This window comes from Dipteris shenzhenensis, chromosome 3, assembly GCF_047967505.1.
Source record: "Dipteris shenzhenensis isolate YYH24624 ecotype China chromosome 3, Dip_SZ_1.0, whole genome shotgun sequence".
Classification (NCBI taxonomy): domain Eukaryota; kingdom Viridiplantae; phylum Streptophyta; class Polypodiopsida; order Gleicheniales; family Dipteridaceae; genus Dipteris; species Dipteris shenzhenensis.
Window position 1 is genome coordinate 24,431,637 of NC_141598.1, and position 23,421 is coordinate 24,455,057.

A 23,421-nucleotide genomic window follows, 5' to 3' on the forward strand; every position below is an offset into this window, starting at 1 on the left:
TCGCCACAAAGGACGATAATGAGAGCCCAATCCATATGTCGTGGTTGCTATAGAAAAGGAGAGCACAGTACCAGCATCATCTATAACATCAGCAACCGAGGTGATGCCTTTAAACAAGACAAAGTAGGAACGTTGAGGTTCCCGTCAAGCCAAGGGAGGCTGAAAGTCTTTCGACCAGTGAATGCTTTCAGCTCTCAAAGAATTCCCAAGCAAAGATTGCCGTCCATTTCATTCCAGATGAGAAAGAACATGCTTCTAGTCTACATCATGACACACACACACACACACACACACACTTTTTTTTTTTTTTTTTTGGTAAAATCCATTGTATTTATATTCTCATAAATTTACAATATGGGAAGTCTCCCACACACTAGCAAAGAACTCCGAAAGAGAGCCCGATAGAAGAACTCAAAAACAAGTAGAGAACACTTCAAGGCTAGTAGCATCCAAATCCCTTGCAGCAAGACTGTCATGTAAGGATTGCTTGAGGGACATTCTGAAGAAAATATATGCCTGAGGAAACTGTTGACCCATCCTAGAATGCAGTCTCTGTGTCCAGATGGTCCATAATACCCAAAAGCGAGTCCAATGAAAGAAAAGGAGTAATGGAGACATCTGAGATGAGAGGCATCCAAACATCCAGAAAAGTTTCCCAAATCTGATAGAAGGGAACCGAAGCCGCAGTAAATGAGAAACATGAGTGATCAATGTGCGAGAGTGCGGGCAAAACCATAATAAGTGAGGAACTGTCTCGCGGGGATGAGAGCAACGGGGGCAGAAAGGAGAAGCAATGCGGCGTGCTGCCAATTTCACCCCAATGGAAAAGGCTCCCACTATACATCTCCAAAAGAAAAGCCTCTGTTTCAATGGCAATTTGGCTTTCCAGATTTTCATGAGTCGGGATTGCCACCAAGATAAAGGCCTATCCAAATTCCAAAGAGTGTTGGCATGCTTGTCAATCCATGGCTGTGGAAGAAGAAATCTGTAAACCTTCGAGGAGGTCAGATTGTGTATTGAGAGCGTATGGGTAGCAGGAGGTATGGAAGTCAAATTCCAGTCCATTAATCTGTCCTGTGCAAACAGTGGAGGAACCGGAACAAATGGCTGCAACATAGTTGAAAGTGTTCTCCAAATGGATCTATGATGCAGACCCAAGGAGAATGTCCTGCAAGCTTGTGGAAATGAAAGTGTATAGCCTTGTTGATCCACAACATCACCAACAAATCTTATGCCCAATTTCATGAGATTATATGCTTTGATAGGTGCCTGTAAAGCGAGAGGCGATGCGAACACCTTGCTCCAATGGATGCTTTCCAATCGAAAAGAATTACCATGATGAGAGGAAGCACCTGTCCATTTTGCATATGAAAGAATTCTCTTCCAATCATGAAGAAAAGCAGTAGAAACAGGGCAACCAGGAATTTTTCCCTGAAAGGAAGATAAAACTGCTTCCCAGTGATCTGTAATCCAATGCCCATATGCATGGGAAGCCATGTTTCCACACATAGCTGCTAACATAATAGCCCATGGTTGTTTTTGCTGAAAAAAATCAGCAATCATAGTGCTCTTTCTTGCCAACATATGAACCTGGAGATTGAGAATATTCAGCCCCCCATGAGTCTTGGGTGAACAAATAGACTGCATAGGTAGTAGTCGCAAAGCTTTTTTATGAGATTTGCTTTTCCAAAATATCTCCATAGCTTGGGACATATAGGAAGCCAAATGCTTGAAAGACCAAGGAAGAAGAGGCAAATAAAATTGCACATATGCCATAATGATGGACTGTACTATCCGGAGTCGAACATGTAGAGGCCAAGTGGACAAATGCCAGTATTCCAGCTTCTTATTGATCTTTTGAAGCACCCATTTGAGCTGTTGTTGCGGAGTAATGTTCCAGCCAATGGGGTATCCGAGATGTCTGACAATAGTAAGGGAAGAGATAATGAGGCCTGGCCAAAAAAGTGCATGCCAATCAGCTTCTTTCAAAGCTAGAAGTTTTGATTTCTGAAAATTGATATGCAGTCCAGCAGCTATGCCAAAATCATTCAGTGTATGCATCAAACGAGAAAGATCACTTTGAGAATTCCTTGGCATGAAGTATGAATCATCAGCATAGGCCTGTGCAAGAAAAGACTGTGCCCCTGGAATTTGCAAGCCATGAAGCTGTCCTGTATCTGCCAGATAGTCCATATGCAAGAGTAACGGATGGGTAGCAATGGCATACAGTAAGGAACTAAGAGGGCAACCCTGTCTCACTGAACGAGTCATAGTCCAGGTTCTTGACAACCCACCACCAAGCAAGCACTGTGCCGTGGCGTGAGAATAAAGCCAGTAAATGATGTGGACGAGTCGAGGGCCAAATCCCAATTTTTGCATAGTTTGAGAGATGAAATCCCAATGGACAGTATCAAAAGCTTTCGCAATGTCTACTTGCAGAATGAGAACATCTTGTTTAGAATATTTGGCATACTCAATCGCAAGCAAGGCATTGGAGATATTGTCAGTGATCTGCCTTCTGGGGACAAACCCATACTGCCTAGGATGAAGTCCTGCTTGCAAGAGGAAACGAACCCTGAGGACAATCATTTTAGCAATGAGTTTGTAAATGACAGGCATGAGGGATATAGGCCGCCAATCAGCCATCGTCTCACACAACCTTTTTTTGGGAATCAATTTTACTAGGCCATGTTTCCAGGATGGAGGAAGAGATTGTTCTGCCCAAGCATGATTGATCATTAGAAGGAGAGTGTTCTTGAGATCACCCCAAAATGCACGGAAGAATTCAACAGTCAGTCCATCCCAACCAGGGGAGCTGCTTTTGCGTAGATGACTCAAAGCATCTTCCAGTTCACTAAGCATAAAAGGCTGCTCCAATGCATGGGCCTGTTCCCGAGATACTATGGGCTGAACATGCATAAGGAATTGAGACCTGGCTGCATTTACTTGCATCAAATGATCAGGTTGAGAAGAAAGGAGATGCTGAAAATGACTAGAACATTGCAATTCCAAGTCTGATTTGGAAGTGGTCCAGGTGCCATCAGCTTTCTTGATCCTGCAAATATCCTCCTTTCGCCTATCCGCATGGAGACTTTTAAAAAAGGCTTTGGAGGAGCAGCCCTTATCCAAAAGGGGTTTCATACGAGCTCGGATTTGCCACTTCTTTAATTTGCGAAGATCATTTTGATGGATGATATGAACCGCATAAGCACAAGAATCCTGTTCAGAAGAGGTAAGCTGCCTATGAGAACTGATTGCATCCATTTGCTGCTTGTGGGATTGAGCCCATTTTATCTTGAGCCAAAAGTTTTCCATGTAACTCCGTCCGTAGTCTTGAATAACAGCCTGTAAGCGATGAGCAAGACTGATCCAAGCAAAATCCATATCCTCCTGAGCATGTAAGAGGAGGGGACGGACAGCCACTCTCACCATGTTCTGAAATTGTTGATGAAGCAAGTAGGCACTATTAACATGGAGCAAGCGACGACCAAAAAAAGGCATATCATCTGTCAGACGTGCTATTGATAATGTCAAGCATACTGGAAAATGATCAGATAGCAGGAGGGAGTGATCAATCCGCAATGTACATGTAAAATCAGCATACTGCTGAGCATGCAGCAAATACCATCTGTCAAGTCGAGCCCAGTAATGAGTAAAAGCATTGTGATGATATGTATAACCCATATCTGTGTCCCTTGTTGAGAGCCATAGATCTTCTGCATGCAGAGATGAGAGCATATCTTCCCAATGTCGGAACTCAGTGGGGATCATGTGAGAGCGATGAGTAGTATTGTCTTGGGAGGCAGGCGAATTGTTAAAGTCTCCACACAAAAAAGCATTGGAAAGCCATGGGTATTGTTTGAGAGAGGCCCACATTTGAGCTCTAGTCGCAGAAGTTTGTGAGGCATAAACAGATGCTATTTCATAGAGAGTATCCTGCCAGGTGCACCTGATCACCATCCATCGACCCTGAGGATCATTGTGGGCCACCGTGGGCTGTATATCATGTTTTACCAGCATGCAAACCCCCGAAAAGTGCATTGTACCAGCATAAAAAATATCATAACCAGCATAGTGGCCTTGCTGGCCAGCCAAGAAGTGTTGGTTGTGTTCTTGTAAGGAGATCACATCGGGATGCATTCTATGTACATAATGCCAGAAAAGTCTCCACTTATTGACATTGCAAAGACCCTGAACATTGTATGTAATGCAAGTAATTGAAGTAGACATAAAAGATATGTACAGTCAAACCAAAAGGCAGAATAGAGTGTAAACTGTCAGGCCTCAGCCATGACATCAACATCCACCTGGGCTCCTGGATCATTAGCTCTATGATCCTCATCATTATCACATACAGGGATGCCTCTTTTTAGCACATCAACCCACAGTTGAGAAGCAAGGCTGTCAGCAGGGGAAGAGGTCTGACCAGGGGTAGAAATTGAAGCATCCCAATGGCGAGATTGTAGTGGACGTGGTTTGAGAGCAAAAACCTTTTTGGGTTGCTGCCAGGCACCCTGGGGAGAGACATGAGATTCTGAAATTTTGCCCTTACCCTTATCCTTTTGCTTAGCTGAAACCTGAAGTACATTTTCTTTGGAAGGGACAGATTTGAGAGCCACATCACCCAGTTTGGTAGGCATTGCCTTAGACCCCGAGGCATAAGTCGGAGGGGGAGTATTTTCTGGAGCAATAGCTGTGGGTGGAAGCTGATGCAGAACTGCAGGACACTGTGAGGCTAAGTGGCCAAACTTATGGCATGTGAAACAAGCACCTGCAAAAACTCCCCATTTCAAGTCAAAATATTTTTCACCAAGGGGAACATCCTCCACTTCTACCGCAATGGAAGGAGGGGTTGGGTGATCTGTATCCCAAAGAATACAAAAGCGATTGCGATTACCCGAAGGGCGGGGTGGGCATACAACTTGCCCCAAAGTGGCTGCCAAACTTGGTAACTCAGCCCTCATATAGTCTGGAAAATCCACTACCTCAACCCATACGGGGCAGTGATGTCGAATGAGGCTGTGGTAATCTTTGTTTGGCGACCATGGCATGACATGCACCATTTGTCTGCCATAGAAAAGGGGCGACATCTCCAAAATCTGCTGGCGATATGAGGCATCCGAAAAGTGCACCTCATAAAAACCCCTAGAAGCAAAATATACCCCTTCAACAAAGCAGCCTCCCAACAATGCCTGAACCCACTGAGCCACATCATTTGTTGAAGGTAACTTTCCTGGGAAGAAGATGATAACTGCTTGCTGAGAGAATTTTCGAAGAGGAGCAACCAATGATGGAAGCTTCAACTTGTATTTGATGGCCGGGGGAGGTTTGGCCCACTCCTTCCGGCTGTACTGAAATTCATCTTTAAGCATATCAAAGACATAGTGAGCGTCGACCGAATCTGTAGTAGAAAAATCAACCTGTTGTCTTTTGGAGTCCCGGGTCGACTCCTTACGAGAGTAGCTTTTGAACTGATCTTCCATGAAGAGAAACGGGGCAGGATTGAAGGAAGGGCGGAACAAAGAAGGGCTGTACGGACGAAGAATAGGCTAGAGATGCGAACTGTACGGAATGAAGGAGGAGGCAGGGAGAGTAAAGACTGTACGGATTTCAGAAGTGGAAAGGGCGGCTGACGCAGCAGGCAAGACTATATGTACGGAAAAGGGCAAGTGGTACGGCGGTGCAACGAGGAAGATGGCGTAGGGCAAGCAGACGCGACGGAGCAACGCAGGGAAAGAGACGTGTGGCTGTACGGCGTCCGTACAAAAGTACGGCGTCCGTACAGTTGTACGGGTAGAACGCAGGAGCGAGCGGAAGAGCGCAGGGATGAGCAGAGACCCGCGAGTCGTGTTCGTTTCTGTCGCACACTTCGTCTCCCTCGCCGTCGTCACTCACACACACGACACACACACACACCGACACACACACACAAACACACACACACACACACACACACACACACACTTACACACACACACACACAAAGGACAATGAGTATCTTGTCCTTTTATAGATTCATAGAATTCAGGACAGTATATCGTGTAGAGTCGTACATCTGGGTATCTAGTCCATTTACAGTCATGGTATACGAGTTTATACTTCTTTGCACCATGCCTACGAAGATATATTTGTCAAGTCATACATAAATAGATAAACCCTTATATGGCTATTAGCCCGCCATTGTAATGATAGAATGATGGCATTGCGTTTCATGCATGTTGTTTCAGCCTGTAGTATCGAAGGAGTCTTAACATCATGTCATTCACCATTTCAAATCTGATTTTAAGCGAGGGGGTGTGTGCACCAATGGTGAGCTAGAAGGAGGGAGCAAGGAGGGGGGACTGGGGGAGAGGAGAGGCGGAAATAGAGAGGCTGAAGCGAGGGGGGCAAGTGGCAGCGAGCAACAAGCAGGAGAGAAGCTCGCTCAATAGATCTTGTGTGAAGCAACAAGCAGGAGAGAAGCTCGCTCAATAGATCTTGTGTGAAGCCTCAATAGATCTTGTGTGAAGCCTGTCTTTGACATAATGATAGTTGAATCTCAAAGTGCTGGGTATGGGCATGAAAAAATGGATTCTGTGCCACAGCCATAGCACTCTGATTGTCAGTGAGAGTGTGAGTGGATGTCTGCTGACACTCTTGAAGATCTCCAAATAACCCCTTCAGCCGTACACAATCTATTATTGTAGTGAAAGCTGCCCTGCACTCAGCCTCACAGGTAGAGGTGGCAACAGTGGTTGTCTCTTACTCAACGAAGATATGCATGAATTGCCAAGAAAAAAACAATTTCAATTTGTGGATTGTATCATAATTTTTTTGGCAAAAAGAGACTTCTATTAAGTATGAAAGAAAACCGTTAGAGCAAGCTCCATACAGGATACACCATGCAATGCATGAAAAGCTTAAGAGCCAAAAAGAAAGGATTGGGGCTAATAGTGCCATCTCAGTCCGGTAGAAACCTCCGAGACAAAGGGAGAACCCCTCCCAACTCGAAGAAATACAATCCTTCTACAAGAGGCTGCCCGTGAAGGGCCCTGCATGCTAGCCCATATGGCTATCAAAGTGTGAACCGTGTCAGTCCAAATACCCGTGAACACGTGTGATGGGTGTATCTGGGTGCCATCCAATGCCTCTGTACATCTGGCTATCCAAATGTGCCAAGAGGAAATGCTAGCCAAAATCTCTCAAGAAATGTCCACTGAAGCACAAGAAGCTTTGAAGGGAGTAAGTGGTACATCCTGAAGAGAGCAGAGCTCTATCACCTGCTGGCGAACTGAGAGTGGCCAAGAAGAAGGCTCACCCTCATAAAACACCTGGGGCCCAGTAAGGGATAACCATGCAACCCCAAGCCATGAAGAAAGGGGAAGTATGAAAAATGCTGAGTATCCGAGCAACCCTTTTCCAAACAGTCCTCGCCTGACTGCAGTCACAAAGGCAATGTCGCACTGACTTCTTTGCAGAATGATAGCGAGGGCAAGTGGGATCAGTCCCAAATCGTGATCTCCACAGGTTCACTGCAATCCCTCCATGAATAGAAAGCGAAAAGAAAAGAGTGATCTTTCTATTTCTGAGGGATTTTCAGAGCCTCCTCCAAAAATTCATACCCAAATCTGCGGTGATGAAGAAGATGTCCCAACGGGGGGCTCTTGAGGGAATCCAACCCCTACTGTTAAGCTGAAATCTCTTGGCATTACCAACCGTGAAATGAAAGAAGCGAATCCCCCTCTCTCGGTGCCCATGATCTATCCACTCCCACTCTCCTGGGTCCCACTGCAAGCACCTGATAGGTGCACCTCCATATAACCACAATCTCTAGGATCACTGCAAGCCCGCTCCATGGTCCACAAAACCAGCAATCCTCACAGGCTGAAAGGCAACTGGCAACCTCTAGAAGAATATCATCCGTGGATCTAGAGAGTATACCTCCATCCCCAACGTCAAAGGCCAGTGCATCTTCCGCGAGACCTCGAAGAGCGATTACCTGGAGAGGAATTGCTGTTCTCGAAAAAGCTTCCACCCAAGTGGTGGAAGTAATAGGCAACTCAACTGTCCATTCCACTGGGATGGCTGCATCTATGTGCTGAATCCTACGTGCTACCCCTCTGAGGTGACTCACGGACTGCAGTCTCTGATCCTCAGGTAGCCTGATAAATGTCTTCCAAGCGCCTATTGTGTAGGCGGGGCCTTTGTCTCATCTAGACCACTACACGTAATGGGAGGTGCGCATGTAAGAAAACAATACTTCGTCTGTGCTCAACAGATAACAGGATCTCGTATGCAAGAGAGAAAGCAGATAGTATGGAGAATCAAAAAATTGATTACTGTAAAACTGATACAATAGATGGCGCTGCCTCCCAGCCGTGCGCTCTTGTGTGGGAAGCTTCGATGGCGTGCTGGAAACAATAGAGGACGGAGGCTGGATGCTAAGGAGTCAGGGTTGCTGTAGCCAGTGAATTGATGGGCTTCACGGGCTTGCTCTTATATAGCCACTAGTCGTAGTCGGTTAGACTCAATTGGGAGACTGACCCAGTCGACCCAAAACGGCCGACTGGAGGTTGGTCCGAAATAGGCAACCGACCACACGTTAGAACCGTGGCGCAAAATAGAGCAGAGCCATCCGGAATCATCTGGGGCTCGAAACGGGCCCCGCAACCCGAGAGTGGGCTACCTCGGGAAATGCTCCGTCTACCCTCAGTGCGGTCAGTCATGGGATGCCTTCCCGCACTTGCATGTAGCCTAGTTGGCAGTGTGCCAACTCTATCTGAAGCCGTCCAGCCATCAGGCCACACATGGCCCCCATCTGGTGTCCAAACCAGGACCTACCGGATAACAGAGCTACTCAAATGCCTTCTCCTCATATGGGGGGGCTTACAAGTAGAGTTAGCTGGTTCCCGCGTAGTTACACGAGAGTGGAGCATTGATATCTAACAGCGCAGTGGTCTGCCATGCTTATCAAGTATACTATTGTTCCAAATGATCGGCTGCCTATCAATATCTTCGAGGGTAGAGGGCAGAACCCTTTGAAGAGTATTCCTGAAGCTCCCCCAAGCTTTCAGGATGGCAGTCATGAGAGGAGAGGCAGGAGATCTAAGAGGGCGGAGGTAAAAATCCAGCGATGGCTGTCCACCCAATCATCTGCGAAGGTTGGTGTGCAAGCTTGAATGCGTCCAAAAAAGAAATCCTTCCAAGGTTCCTTCCCAGGCATGAGTCCCCTCACCACCACCTTACAAAGCAATGCCCTGCACTACAAGTCCGGGTTAATGATATTAAGGTCCCCTTCACATGTAGGGAGAATAATGGTCTCCTAGGCCACCCTCGCTGCAACATCTGCTGTGCCATCAAGTCCACTCCATAAAAAATTCCTGAGTCGTCTAATGAGCTGAGTGGTGCAATCCCTAAACCGGCACCAGCAAGAACACACAAACCAGGCGGTGGCCAAAAGAACCTGGTTCACTGGGCAAACTGTTGTGTTGGAGAGATGCCCAATGCTACTTGGCATCCCAAATATATGACAGGAATACCCCTTTGAATCCAGGAAAAGCCAATGTCAACTCCCCAGCCTGATGGAGTGTCCTCATCACTGATCCAAAAGCCAAAGGATTTATGCCAATTAATGTGTGCCCCTGCAGCTTAGCAAAAGATATCCAACGCTGTCCGGAAAGAATCAAGTGACTGCGAAGAGGCCTCAATAAAAATAGCAGTGTCATCAGCCAACTCACAATCAAGAAGCTTCTGCCCCTGTCTCAAAGGCAATCTCAGCCCATATAGACCAGCCTGAGATCTAAGGAAGATACTCATAGCTTTTGCCATAAAAAGAAAGAGGAAGGGGGCTAAAGGGCATCCCTGACGAACTGATCTGGAAATCTGAAACCTGTCACCCCTTACCTCTCCAATCAAAACCTGGCTGTGGGCTGATTTGTAAAGGGAGGCCACCCCTCTAATCCATGTATCTTAAAATCCAAATCGTAGAAGAGGGCCTTGAAGAAAACCCCAATCTACTCTGTCATAGGCTTTCTCAAAGTCCAAGAGTAGAACTGCCAGCCTCTCCCTGCTCTGCATAGCCCACTCCGTGGCTTCCCAAAAGGAAAAGATATTATCAAATATGCTCCTGCCATGCACAAAGCCTGTTTGAGTATCATGGATGATGTCTGGAAGCAGGGGCTGCAATCGGATGCTGATCGCCTTGGCAAGGATTTTGTATAGAGTGCCCAAAAGAGTGATGGGTCGCCAATGGGATACAAAATTCCTGGTGCCACCTTTCGGGATAAGGTGTATGAGTCCCTCGGTCAGTGAGTCAGGCATCTAACTCGAGTCCTGAATGCCCTGTAGGGCTGAAGTAATATGATCACCTATCATATCGCAAAAGGCTGTAGAAAACGATGGAGTAAGACCATCGGAACCAGGGCACTTGCCCTTATGAAGGGCGGAGAGAGCAGTCTTGAACTCTGTGTTGATAAAGCGTGCATCAAGTGAGCATATCATCTGTGGTGTGACCAACATAGGTAAACTCTACCAAACTACATCTCTAGCTGCATCTCTGACCTGTGTGTCAGGATTTGCACAAAGAAGGGAGGCAAAAAAATTTGTCGCTAAATGCATGATGGTATCCAGATGAGACTGCAAAACGCCGTCAGAGTCAATAAGCTGCTTGACACTCTCTCTACTATGTCTGGGACCAATTGTAGAGAAAAAGTGTTTATTGACTCCCCCTCCCATCTGTATTCAAAAGGACTCCCGTGCATGGAAGTCATACTCTGCTCTTTGATCAAGCAATGTTTGCAAGTGAGGCCTTGCTGCAGCAAGGTGCTCCTGTATCCAAGCATCTGATGGTCGTCTCTGCTCCTCCCTCTGCAAGGTTGCCAACTACCGGTGGATACCAATCTCCCGCCTGAGTACCTCACCTCTCCGAGCACTAGCGATAGAGTGATAAAAGTCACTGAAACTGGTGCTATGGCCACATGTGAAGGATCGCCCTGCTCCCCCTTGCATGTGAGAAACCCAGATCTCCAAGACTGTCTCTGTGAGAGACTCATTTGTGTATAAGGCATCGTGATCTTGATACTGTGAGACCGTCCTCTCAGATGGGGCTCTGAGATAGACAAAACTACCGAAAAATGGTCGGAGGTGGAAACACCAGGTACAATGCAAACTGTCCCCCCTGTATCAAAAGCCCAGTCATCCAGACAAAACTACGGAAAAATGGTCGGAGGTGGAAACACCAGGTACAATGCAAACTGTCCCCCCTGTATCAAAAGCCCAGTCATCCACATAGAATCTGTCAATCCGAGCATGTATAGGCATCTGCACCCTACGGTTTGACCACAAAAACAAAAGTGACTGAGACTAAATATGAAATGCATCATCTGATCAAACATCTCTGCCACTGAACCTAAACAACAAGGCATCCCAAGCTACTCTCTCGAGGGAATGAATCCCATCTTCTCTGCCCCCTTGCTTATCGGATGGTACCTCAACCATGTTGAAGTCACCTCCAATAATCCACGAATCTGCAATGTCAGCCCATGAGAGCAACTCTTTCCAAAAAAGAACACGGTCCCCTCTGTTGTTCGGAGCGTAGAGGTTGAGGAAACCAACCTTTCATCTGTCAATCAAAAGTATAATCCACTGGGCCTTGGAGGAGGTGATGGTACTGTGTCTAATGAGCAGAGGGAGAATAGAATCTGAAACTGATATGCATGTACCTCCTCTGGTTCCCAAGGCAGGAAGCCAAAAAGTCCGGCTTGAAAGTAGCTTACTTGACTTGGAGCAATCTCTGGCATTCAGTTTGTGTTCTTGAAGAAAAAGAATGTCTAAGGAACCACCTTACACACTTGGATGGAGCTGATTCCTGATCAGCTCTCTGCGATGGCGATGAGGGATGCCGCCCAATCCGTGTATATTCCAATTGGCTATGCTCATTGAGGTCCAATGGGAGGAAAGTCCACATGTGAGAGAGAAAGATCTCTCAATAGGGATGCCGATAACTGGCTCTTCGAAAGTGGAAAATACAAAATCATCATCTGGGAGGTAAGAGAGGTCCTCAAGAGCGGAAAAGGAGTTCTGCTGAGCCAGTCCTAGGGAGGGGGTCCGAAGGATTCCTACCGAAGTAGGGAGAGAATGTAAGACCCCCTTCCCTTTATCCATGGAAGGAGGCACCTGTACTGGGTCCTGATCAAGAAGTGCTGCGGACGAGGTGCCAACAACTTGGGCTGCTGAGGGAGGTACAGCCTGATCCTGGGGTGGAGTGGAAGAAGGCTCCTGAACACTAGGCTACAAGGTGTTAGCCTCCTGAGGCTCCAAGGGAGTAGCCTCCGAAGCAGGGCATAACCCACCGTGGGCCAGAGGTGGTGTAGGGTGCAGGAGGGAGTCAAGGAACTCTAGGAGGAGGGGCAGCCCATGTTTGAGGTGGTGTCTGTGGAGTGGTAGGTCCTGCTCTTGCTCTCTGTCGTAAGTTAGTACGAGCTGGTTGCTTTCTAGGCCTCTTTTTCTTCTTTTGGCAATCTTTGGCAAAGTGTCTCGAGGATCTACAAATCTTGCACTGGTCCTGCCGACCTGCAACCTCAAATCTCTGGCGGAAGACTGACCCATCGGGTCGCTATAGCATGATGTGGTCATCTGAAATACTAGGGTCTTGGACAATGACCCTAACCCTGGGTACCCCATCCATCTCGACCGCCTCAGAAACCGAAGAGGGCTCGCCAGGAAGAGGGGGGATCTCTGCTACCACACCAAACCTCTCGCCAATAACTAAAAGAAGCCGGTGATAAATTGAGGGGAGACCAGGGAACCTGATGAAAACCGAAACTTCCTGCTTGTCCTTCAACCGGGTCAAAGCCCAGTTGAAAGGGAAACAAAAAGATCCTCCTGTAGCCTAGAAGTAGGAACCCAGCATGTAGCAAGTCTCTCGTGATGTCTAGGGAATCTAGGCACACCTGAAAGAAGCCTTGTCCCAACAAACGAACATCCTTGAGATTGGGGGCGAGCTCTTGGGGAAGTGCCGCAAGCATCCAATCTCTAGCCTGTGATCTGGAGGGTTGTGAACCAAAGATGTGTGCAAAGAGAGTCGTGGAACACTCATGTTCCAAGTCCTTTTGCAACTGCTGCAGCTCGTCTTTTGAAAATGTGACGGTTCTCGCGGCCGATGTGTGTGGTAACGGATTGACTGAATGGGTGCCCATTCATCAATCGAGGTGGGGAAGGCCGACTCAAACACCAAAAGAAACTCCGTCTGCTTTCTTGATGTGCAGGAGACCCCCTAAAAAACGGGGGTACACCTGGAGGGAGAGGGTGAAGGAAGGAGGGAGAGAGGAGAGAGAGCAAGTCAGAAGAAGAAGGGGATAGGTTGAAGGAGGGAGGTTGAAGAAGGGGGGAGCTGGAAGGGGGGAGATGGAGGGCGGCAAGGGGGAGGGAGAGAAGGGAAGGGGACAGCAGGGAGGGGGAGGAGTGAAGAGGAGAGAGGGAGGGGAGGAGGAGAGGGAAGGGGGGAGCAGACAAGCAGCGTGCAGGGGGGGGTGCAAGCAGCAGCGTGGGGGGGGGGGCGCGGGAGCAGCAGCGCGGGGGGGACAGCGTAAGCTACAGCACGGGGGGGGCAGCGTAGGCAGCAGCGCGCAGGAGGGGGGGGAGGGCGCAAGCAAGGATTGTATCATAATGCTTACCTAGTTTGAATCATTGAAATCATGTAACTGCAAGCTGCCCCCAAAACAATGGGTTAATCCACCAATATTCTTCTTGCACATTTCCAGTTAAGAAGGCTGTTTTTGTATCCAACTGATAGACATTCCATCCATGATGGGCAGCTAGTGCAATCACACATTTGATAATGAACATCTTAGAAAAAGGCGCAACAGTCTCTTGAAAGTCTATGCTCTTTCGGTGAGCATAGACTTAGCCAAAAATCTGGCCTTAGGTGCACATATCTAGCAAATGTCTCCTCTACTACGTGATGGGTGACTTGGCATGTGTGTCCTCTGATTTACGAGTAATCTCCCTCAATTGTAGGTAGTGCTAGAGCAGATAGTGCTAGAGCATCCATGTAGAAGTTCAGGCATTGAATTGTTAACAGAGTGGTCAGCTGCTGCTGCAAGGGTTATGTGGAAGTGGATAATTAATTTAGTAAAAATGAGCTGATATTATCTTCTTAGAAGACAATTTAAGCACGCAAGATTGGCCAGATGCAAGAATTGGAAGAATTATCCTAAGAGAGTAGGGCTTTGTAGTAAGGAACCTGTGTGACAAAAGGATCAAAACTGTGGAAATCCATGTGGAAAGATTCAAAGAACATATATGTTGAAAGTATCATTATATTGTCATTGTATATTAGATTAGATGGCTAGAGGAACTTTTCCCCTACTGTGTTAGTATGGGTCTTAACCCCAGCTTGGGTTACTGAGTTTTAGGGTTTTATACCCTGTACTCTCTTTTGTTCATTCTGGCTCAATACACAAAAGATTGGTTGCAACTCTTGTCTTGCTCTCCTCATTTCCATTTTCTCACAAATTTGCTTTAGAGCAACTTGGTCCAGTCTGCCTCGTACATCCACGCTCCATTCCAACGTTAGGAGCAAAGTTCTGTCATAAGGAATCCTGCATTTCGACTTGCTTCAGGTCAGCCGGCACCTTCAGCTTTTGTTCAAGACTTGGGTGCCATCTCTGGAGACAGATTTTCATTCAATTCTTAAAAACAACACTTGGGAATTGGTGGATCTGCTATTTGACAAAAAGGTTAATGAGACTAAGTGAGTGTACAATTTTAAGTGGAAATCCAATGGTACCATTGACAGCTACAAAGCAAGGTTAGTTGCCAAAGGCTATTCTTAGCAAAAGGGGATAGTGCTTCAGCTTCAAGGATGACTCATCATGGCTGGAAAGTACATCGGTCGGAATGAAAAGAGGCTTTCTGGATGAGGATTTGTATGACGAAGTCCATGTGCATCAACCCCTTGGTTTGAAGATGCTTGGTTAGGAAAATAAAGTATTGAGGCTGTGTAAGGCACTTTATGGGCTTGAACAAGCTCCACGGGCTTGGTATGAGAAGATTCACATGTATTGGACCAGCTAGGTATAAACAATAGTGCAACTAAGAGTACCCTTTATGTCAAGGAGGACAGAAAGGATTGTTGATACTCATCCTTTATTGGATGGCTTGCTGTTGTGCTTCTCATATCCTTTTTGCTTGTTATCCAAGCCAAACAAGAGATAATAGTAGTAGATGTCTTAGGATCTTTGCTTATTAATGCCTAGTTAGTTCCTAATATCTAGAAATCCCAGTCTATCAAAAGAATATGGACCCTTGATGGACTATATATGATAATGATTTGAAGAGCAATTAAATTTCCCTCAATTTGATAAAAGCCAGCATTGTTCAAAAAGCACAAAAAAGAAATTCAAAAGAATCCAAGATTTCCTGGTAATTCTAAAACCAAGACACTTGGATCTGTTGCATTACTACTTGGAAATTCAATTTATGTAACTAGAAGAGGGCATTGTCATGAAACCGTCCAGTTGTAAGTCAATTTCAACTCCAGATGAACATGGACTTAAGCTGCAGTAGTGAACCTTTTGATGTCACTCCATATAGCCAGGTTGTTGGCTGCCTCATTTATCAATGCAGACACACGTCAACATTTAGTATGGGTCTCACAAGTGAGTAGATATATGCATAGTCAAAGGCCATTCACTGGTATATGTAGTAAAACACATTTCAGATATGTGCAGAGTACAACATCTAGGATTGTTCTATTCCAGGGGTACTCCTAGTTCCGCGACTCTTTCTCGGCACTTCTTGCATCATTGTTGAGTTGTTCTTGACGGAGGAGTTTTATTAATGCCATCACGATATCAGCATAGTGTAAGAGATTACAAAGATATGGTGTTGTAGGCATAAAGTCAACCCTATGGTTGACCAGTAGTACTTGGGTATTATATATACCAAGTACTTGTAGTGTTTCATTTGAACATTTCTATTGGAGCTTTCTTGTGTGTGCACTCTTGCTCACTTGTGTTCACAACCTGTCTTCACTTTGTTCCTACATTTGGTATCAGAGCGCTTCCGTCTCTAGAGCCCATTCCCGCGCTTGCTTCCAGACTCCCACAAGCTTGGTGCATCAGTGTGCGTTCTTGGTTCTCACATTCAGCTCTCCAGCTTTTGCTTGAGGTAGCTCCAACAGTCCAGCGGCTGTTTTTTGACCTTTTGAGGTCCGATTTCGACGTTTTTTGAAAATTTGGAGTTGCCCGCATACAAACAAGCTTGTCCCGCATCATTTCAGGGGAATTTTTTTTTCTTGTTTTTTCCTCCCCCTGTCCATACAGTCCGTACGGATCTGTTCGTATAGTTGCGCGACAGTGCCGCGAGTCCATACGACTTGTCGGAACTTGATTTCGAGTCCGTACGACTTGTTAGAAGGCGATTCGAGCAATTTTCGACTGTTTTAGGCGTTTTTGCTCAGATCGAACTTTTTCAGCTCCAGTCTCTCGTGGGTGCGCGACAATGCCGCGAGTTCGTACAACTTGTCGGAACTTGATTTCGAGCCTGTACGACTTGTTAGAAGGCGATTCGAGCAGTTTTCGACTGTTTTTGGGCGTTTCTGCCCAGAGATGGACCTTTTTCAGCTCCAGCCTCTCTCGGGTGTGTTCCAGCAGCTCCAGGCGTCTCCATACTTCTCGAGGCTCTTCTCTACACAATGCACATGTATTGTGTTCAGAAGTAGTCCCGACAGCTTCATTCAGCTCCAAACAGCTCACTTCAGCTCCTTTGTCATCTCCAGCTTGCTCACACAGTAAGTGGACTGTTTTGCAGGTGTTTCGGGCCAAGGTGCACATTCAGTAAGTGTTTTGAGCTATGTATTTCGCTTCGAGACTGTTTTTGCAGCCCATACTCTTGCACTCTCAGGTGCATTTGCAGATACTCTACATTGTTGGGCGCATGTGCAGTTACTTTACAGTTGTGGATGCTTTTGAGCTCCATTGGATGCATTTGAGCACTCATGGGTGCTCTCTTTCAGATTTGGTTTGTGCATTTTCAGTTTGGGATTGCACTTCAGATTGCAGCAGAGTGCAATGAATGGTTGATGCCATTTTTGCAGTGATTGCATTGTGCAGTCAGTGGCATTTTAGAGCAGCCAATCGTACTTTGTATTTGCAGCCAGTATTAGTTTGGGATTTGCAGGCACATTTGCAGCCAGTTGCACTTTTGGGACTTGCAGTTCTTTTTGCGGGTACATTTGCAGCTTGTGGGTATCCCATTTTGCATCATGTCGACTCTTTCAGACAGTTTTGGCAATTTGTCAGAGGGTGACAAGCTAGATGGACCAAACTATGCCTTGTGGTCATTCATGCTTAAGAACATCTTGGTTGGTAAGGGCTTGTGGGATATTGTTAGTGGGGATGAGGTGAGGCCAACAGGCTCATCTACATCCAACACAGCTTCTTCGGGTCAGGCAGACAACAGACTGCTATAGTCCCTCCTGCTAGTCCCATAGCATCGACTGAGGATCAGAAGAAGTTTGACCGCCGTAGTGCCCAAGCGATGTTTTTGATTGCCATAAATGTGAAGAGGCACATTATGACGAGTATCAAGTTGTGCAAGGATGCAAAGGCAGCATGGGAAAGATTGGAAAACATGTATCATGTTAAGAATGAGGCAAGAGCCATTGCCTTGACAAATCAGCTCAAGGATCTCGAGATGCAGGAAGGCCAGGCCATCACTGATCATGTTGCCAGGATCACTGATCTACGTGATCAGCTTGTAAGTATTGATGAGGAAATAGAAGACAAGAAGCTCGTCTCTATTACTCTCAATAGCTTAGTGTCCTCATATGGCACATTCGTCACTTCATTGATCATTGTTCTCAGGGTAGTCCCACTCTTGTTCGATGAGTTAGTTGGGCTTTTGTTGCAGGAAGAAGAGAGATGCTCAAATTTTGCCAAAGCCTCTCGTTAGGGTGAGCAAGCGCTTGCCGTGGGTGGAAAATGCAAATTTCAGAAAAAGCTTGAGCCAAAACACAGCCAAACCAATTCTAGAATTGGAACACTCAACTCTGATAGAGGGGGAGAGTACATGTCACATGCATTCCAGGGATTTTTGAAGCAGCATGGGATTAAACATCACTTGACATGCCCTTACACACCATAGCAGAATCCACTCTCTGAGAGGAAGAATCGTGCTCTCATGGAAATGACGAGATGCATGCTGAAATTCAAGAGAGTCTCAAAGGCTTTTTGGGGAGAAGCAGTTGTGACAGCCACTTATATTCAGAACAGATGCCCTACTAAAGCTTTGGTTAATGTGACTCCATTTGAGGCTTTGTATGGCTTTAAGCCAAAGGTTAGTCATTTCAGAGTTTTTGGCTTAGTGGCATATGCTTTGGTTCTAGATGCACATCGAACAAAGCTTGATGACGAGCGTCAAATGCATTTTCGTGGGGTATAGCACTGAAAGCAAGGGATTTAGGCTTTATAATCCCACTACCAGGAAGGTAATAATCAGCATAGATGTTCTCTTTGCTGAGAATGAGTGCATGCAGCCCGCTAGTGCAGACTTGTCACTATACGATGACACCCCTTTGGACATCATCCAGTTTGAGGATGATGAGATGGAGTCTTTTGATGCTTCTCCTTCTACTTCTCATAGTGCAGATGGCTTGCCACATGTTGAGGATGGCTCTCCCTCAAATGTTTCAGATTTGCAGCCAATTAATGAGAATAGACAGCCTCATGTTTGGAGGCATTATCAACGTCATGAGGCCACTAAAGATGTCGATGCAGCTCCGAGTGGTACAGCAGAGAAATCTATTCCATGTTGGGCAAGGTTGACCATTCAAGATGCTAAGGATCAGCCTACTTTGGGGAAAACCAGGGCCAGCACTCAGAAAAATCAGAAAAAGGTCAATTTTGCTTTGATGACCTCAGTGATGGAAGCTGAAAATGAGCCTCATGGCTTCAAGGATGCTCAGCATAATCCGGTATGGCAGAAAGCTATGGAAGTTGAGATTAAATCCATTGAGAAGAATGCCACATGGGGCTCGGTTGATGCGCCCATTGGGAAAAATGTGGTTGGCACGAAATGGATTTATAAGGTGAAATACCATTTAGATGGCACAGTTGAGAAATACAAAGCCCGTTTGGTTGCCAAGGGATATGCACAAGAGGGGATAGATTATGAGGAGACATTTGCTCCTGTGGCCAAGATGACCACCATTCGTTCTATCATCTCTCTTGCTGCATTTTATGGTTGGTCAGTGTACCAGATCGATGTCAAGACCGCTTTCCTCATTGGAGATCTTAAAGAGGAGGTCTATGTACATCAGCCCCAAGGTTTTGAGGTGAAGGGACAAGAGCATAAGGTATGCAAGCTCAGGAAGGCTCTATATGGGCTGAAGCAAGCACCTCGTGCGTGGTACCATAAGATACATCAGTTTTTGTTGTCCCAGGGCTTCATAAACACTCATACAGAGCCAAATCTGTATCTTTTGCAGCAAAAATCAGAATTGATCATGTTGGTACTATATGTGGATGACATCATACTTACTGGCAGTGATTTGCAGCAAATTATAGCAGTGCAGTCCGCTTTTTTTACAAACACTTTCTAAACTCTTAGCTTGTCGTTGATTCACTAGCTAATCCAAAATCACAGGCGCTGGCATCCCGAATATCCACCCAGCCTATCTCATGGATCACATGTACAAAAGATACGTAATTCAATTCCTTTTCATGCATATCCACAAGCCCTCAGTTTTCTAGATGGTTCCCCCTGCCACATGTCATCATTTTAGACCTTTAACTTGGTACACCATTTACCCCTCTCTTGGGACACAATTAAAACATTTGCCCCTTGGCATTTTTACACATTTAGGTGCACCTAGGCCTTAGCACTCAGAACCACCTAGTCGATGCCAATACACCCTCAACTAGGACCTTGGCAGTTACTTCCCTTGACCATTTTATTTACGCACATAAAATATTACAAAAGTCGGTTATCTAAGAGAAAATGCCCACCGATCTTTCCAAGGTCATGCTATCTCGGCGAGAGCATAACATTCCTTCCCTCTTCGCATTTGTCCCTCTATTGCTCCACCCCAACCTCCTCGAAAACCATCTAGTCGCCCATGTTGGTAGAAATGGTCCATATCCACCTCTTGGAGTAGGTGGTTGGTACGGTGCATAGTAGGGCTGATAATAGAAATATAGGGTTCCAATCTGATTGGGTGCAGGAAGAAAGTATGGCAGGCGGAACAATAGGAGTAAGTGACTCCGATGCAGTCACAAGGGTAGGAGGTACTGGCACTGGGCCGGAAGTGGTCGGTGCTGCTCTGTTGACTACATCGACTAGGGATTCCCTACTAGGATACTTTGGTAGAAGCTTCCTGAAACCTTCAAGGTGTCTACATTCCGAGGTATCATGCCTATGAATTTCACGAAACATACAAAAGAAGATAGAAGTTGGTATCTTGCACTTGGTGCACCAGAGACCACTTCTGACCTGAGTTTCAAAGGATGAAGGTCAGTCCACCCTTGTTCTTTCTTTTAGTCCTTCCTTGATTTCTTGCAACTCGTTGAGATGTTGCCATTTTGATGATCCCTCCTTGTTTGGAAGCTTGGTGGTTGAAGGTTGTGATGGTGCAAAACTTAACTGGACCGTTACATCTTCATTGCTTTCCTCAAGAAGTCTTGTAGTGAGGCATGCTCGGGCAAATTTTCAACTTGTCTTATGGCAATGGGGCTACGTAGTTTTCCATAACCACCCCTTCATGGCAACATCATAGGTGGGATAGACATCTTAGCTGCCAAGACTCTCATCCGAGTGTACATTTCAGAGATGCTCTTTCCCGGCTTCATGCTGTCTGTGAGCAACTCCTGGACAATCATATGTCCAAACTTTTCCAGCTTGAAAGTCTGTGAGAATTCTTCCATTAGGTCGGTCCAAGTTTGGAAATGATCAGGGGGGAATTGATATTAGGGTTCAAGATCTATGCAGCCTCGTATAACATAAAGGTGTACATGACTAGAAAGAGTAGAGATGTTCTCTAATTATTAAAATACAAGCTATGGAAGATCAAGCATGAGTATGGCTACCTGTGAGGGAGAGAGTCGACACAATGAGCATATCTTTATTCATGAGAAGAGCCATTTAAATAGGCTTGGAGATACAAAGCGTCTTCTTCCTTCATGCATCACTCTGTTGTCACGAGGGGCTTCTAGATCCTAAATCTCCTCCATAATTTTCTCCATCACACCAACCAAGATCACACATCACATATCACCTTATTGAGCATACTTTCTCAAGGTTTGCCTTTCCAACACCCCCCTCAAACTGAAGATAGGGGTTCACATGACACACTATCCAAATTGGCAGATTCTTGACAGATTGTGAATACTCAAAACAAAGAGTTTCACTACTGAAAGACGGAATCAAGACCTAAAATGAGTATCAACACTCACAAAAGGAATCTTCCTCACAACCATAAAGAGGAGATTTCACAAAGAGGCTTTAACTAAAAAATGATAGTCTATCAACAAATGAAAGACAAAACCCCCCTTGCTCAAGGCATTACAATCATTTTGGGAAACATCTTGGGCAGAGAACCCAGAACCATAGCCCTTGCATGTTTACGGAAATGATGTCGTCCAAAACATGGGAGCAGTCAATCAAACCATAAAGCTCAAAGACTCAAAATAATACCTACCAAAAAAAAAGGCATAGAGCAAGGTACTGGCCATCAGAAAACCGGACATGGTTTTCATACTTTGTGTCGCTAGCCTTTCCAATTCTGTCATGAATTGCGATGAACATCAAAACAAAAATTCTAGTATCTAGGAATCTTTTCAATTGTCTCTTCACTTCACCAATTATCGCCAAGTTTGGGAAAACTCTTATTGCGCTTATAGAATGTAGGGTCTCTTGTGAATTTAGTTCCATCTAGGCGTTACAATACCCATATAGCAAATAGAGATGCAAGGATCCAGAGAACACCATGGATATAGACGAGTAGAAATGCTTTGATGACCCTTATTGAAATATAAGACTGTTGTTTTGATTCAAAAATTTCTTTTAGACTGAATCAAAATTAAAGATGCACTCAGCGCAAAGACAGAAGGAATTGCAAGGCAGGCAAGGAAGAAAATCATACCATTAGTTGTTCTAACATCACAATAAAATCACGCGGATTCGATTGTCAAATAGAAAGACTCAATAGTTTGGCACCAAGATTGAGGTAGGCGTGCCGTTAGAAATGGCTCGATGAGACATCTTCACACAGATGCTAGTAAGAGTCGAAAGCTTTGCTCTTTCCCTTTTAAGACATAGATGTCGAAGATTTCTCTACGTTACCCTTAGGATACATATGACACCGATCATCCAATTGCATTAGCCAATTGGTGGTTCTAGACTTTCTCCTCTTGCACACTGTAATCCTATCCTCACACCGTCACTCCGTCTCTCTTTGTATGTCCTCCCTATTCCTCATGTCTCTGATGTCATGACAACATTTATTTGTGATACATGATAGTTGTTGCTCCACTGTCATTTATCCCCTTTTGTAAGCTTATAATTTGTTGGACCATTCTCTCCTTTTTCACAAGCTCATTATCTCCAAGAGGCTTTTTTTCCCCCTACAAGCTCATCTATAGGAACCTTCTCTAGCTAGGACCTTGGTTGGATATCAATGAGGTGTACTCCTTATGATGGGTTGAGAACCTTGCATGTTGGCTGACATGTCTGGTGGATGGATGCTTATATGTTATCATGTCTACTTCTTCTTTGGGTCTACCACATTCTACAGTCTTTTGTCGCAAAAGTAATCTATAAAGACCACGTCTTTGGTGCTGCTATAGTCTTCTTTTAGTCAGCCCAAGCCCATCACATCTTGTATTTCTTCATGTCTTGTTTGTTGGGTGTATTTTTGTTCATGTCCAATAGATAGTGTACATATCCTCTATATTCGGTATATGCCTTATATTTTTTCAAGGTCACAAAGTGATCCAATGCGAAGTTTTTAGAAATTTTGTTCTACGTTTTGCTTTTGCTCTTTTCTCCTCATATTCCCTACATGGTTTTGAAAGCTGGGTTTTATGGCATAATCTTAGTTTTGGAAGTTTGCTCATAAAGATTGTCTATTATTTTGTTGTATGAATGGTGATATGGACATAAGCATTGACTTGTAGGTTCATTCTTCTTCTACTAATTTTTCCATTGTTCTTTGGGTCCCATGTTTTGAAGTTTTGTGCAGGATATTGAATATGATTTTTTAAAGTTAGATGTGCTATTCTGCAAATATAATCTCTTCTTTTTGTTTCCTGATACTTTGAAAGACCAAATTTTGTGGTCTAAAAAACACTTATTTCAAGTAATGATTTTGTATATTGACAGGCCAAATCACACAAAACAAAGCTATTGGAAGCAATGGAGCTTTTTTTTGAAAGGCAAGTATTC

General features: G+C 45.2%; 1 protein-coding gene across 3 annotated transcripts in view; it reads left to right on the forward strand.

The window, feature by feature from the left end:
• TOP3A (topoisomerase 3alpha) overlaps positions 1-23,421 on the forward strand; it is a 197,281-nt gene that overhangs the window by 109,762 nt on the left and 64,098 nt on the right. For all 3 annotated transcript variants that reach the window (XM_087372511.1, XM_087372512.1, XM_087372513.1), the window contains exon 16: positions 23,359-23,411. In XM_087372511.1, the coding sequence (XP_087228637.1) occupies positions 23,359-23,411 (53 nt within the window). The remainder of the gene's footprint in view (positions 1-23,358; positions 23,412-23,421) is intronic.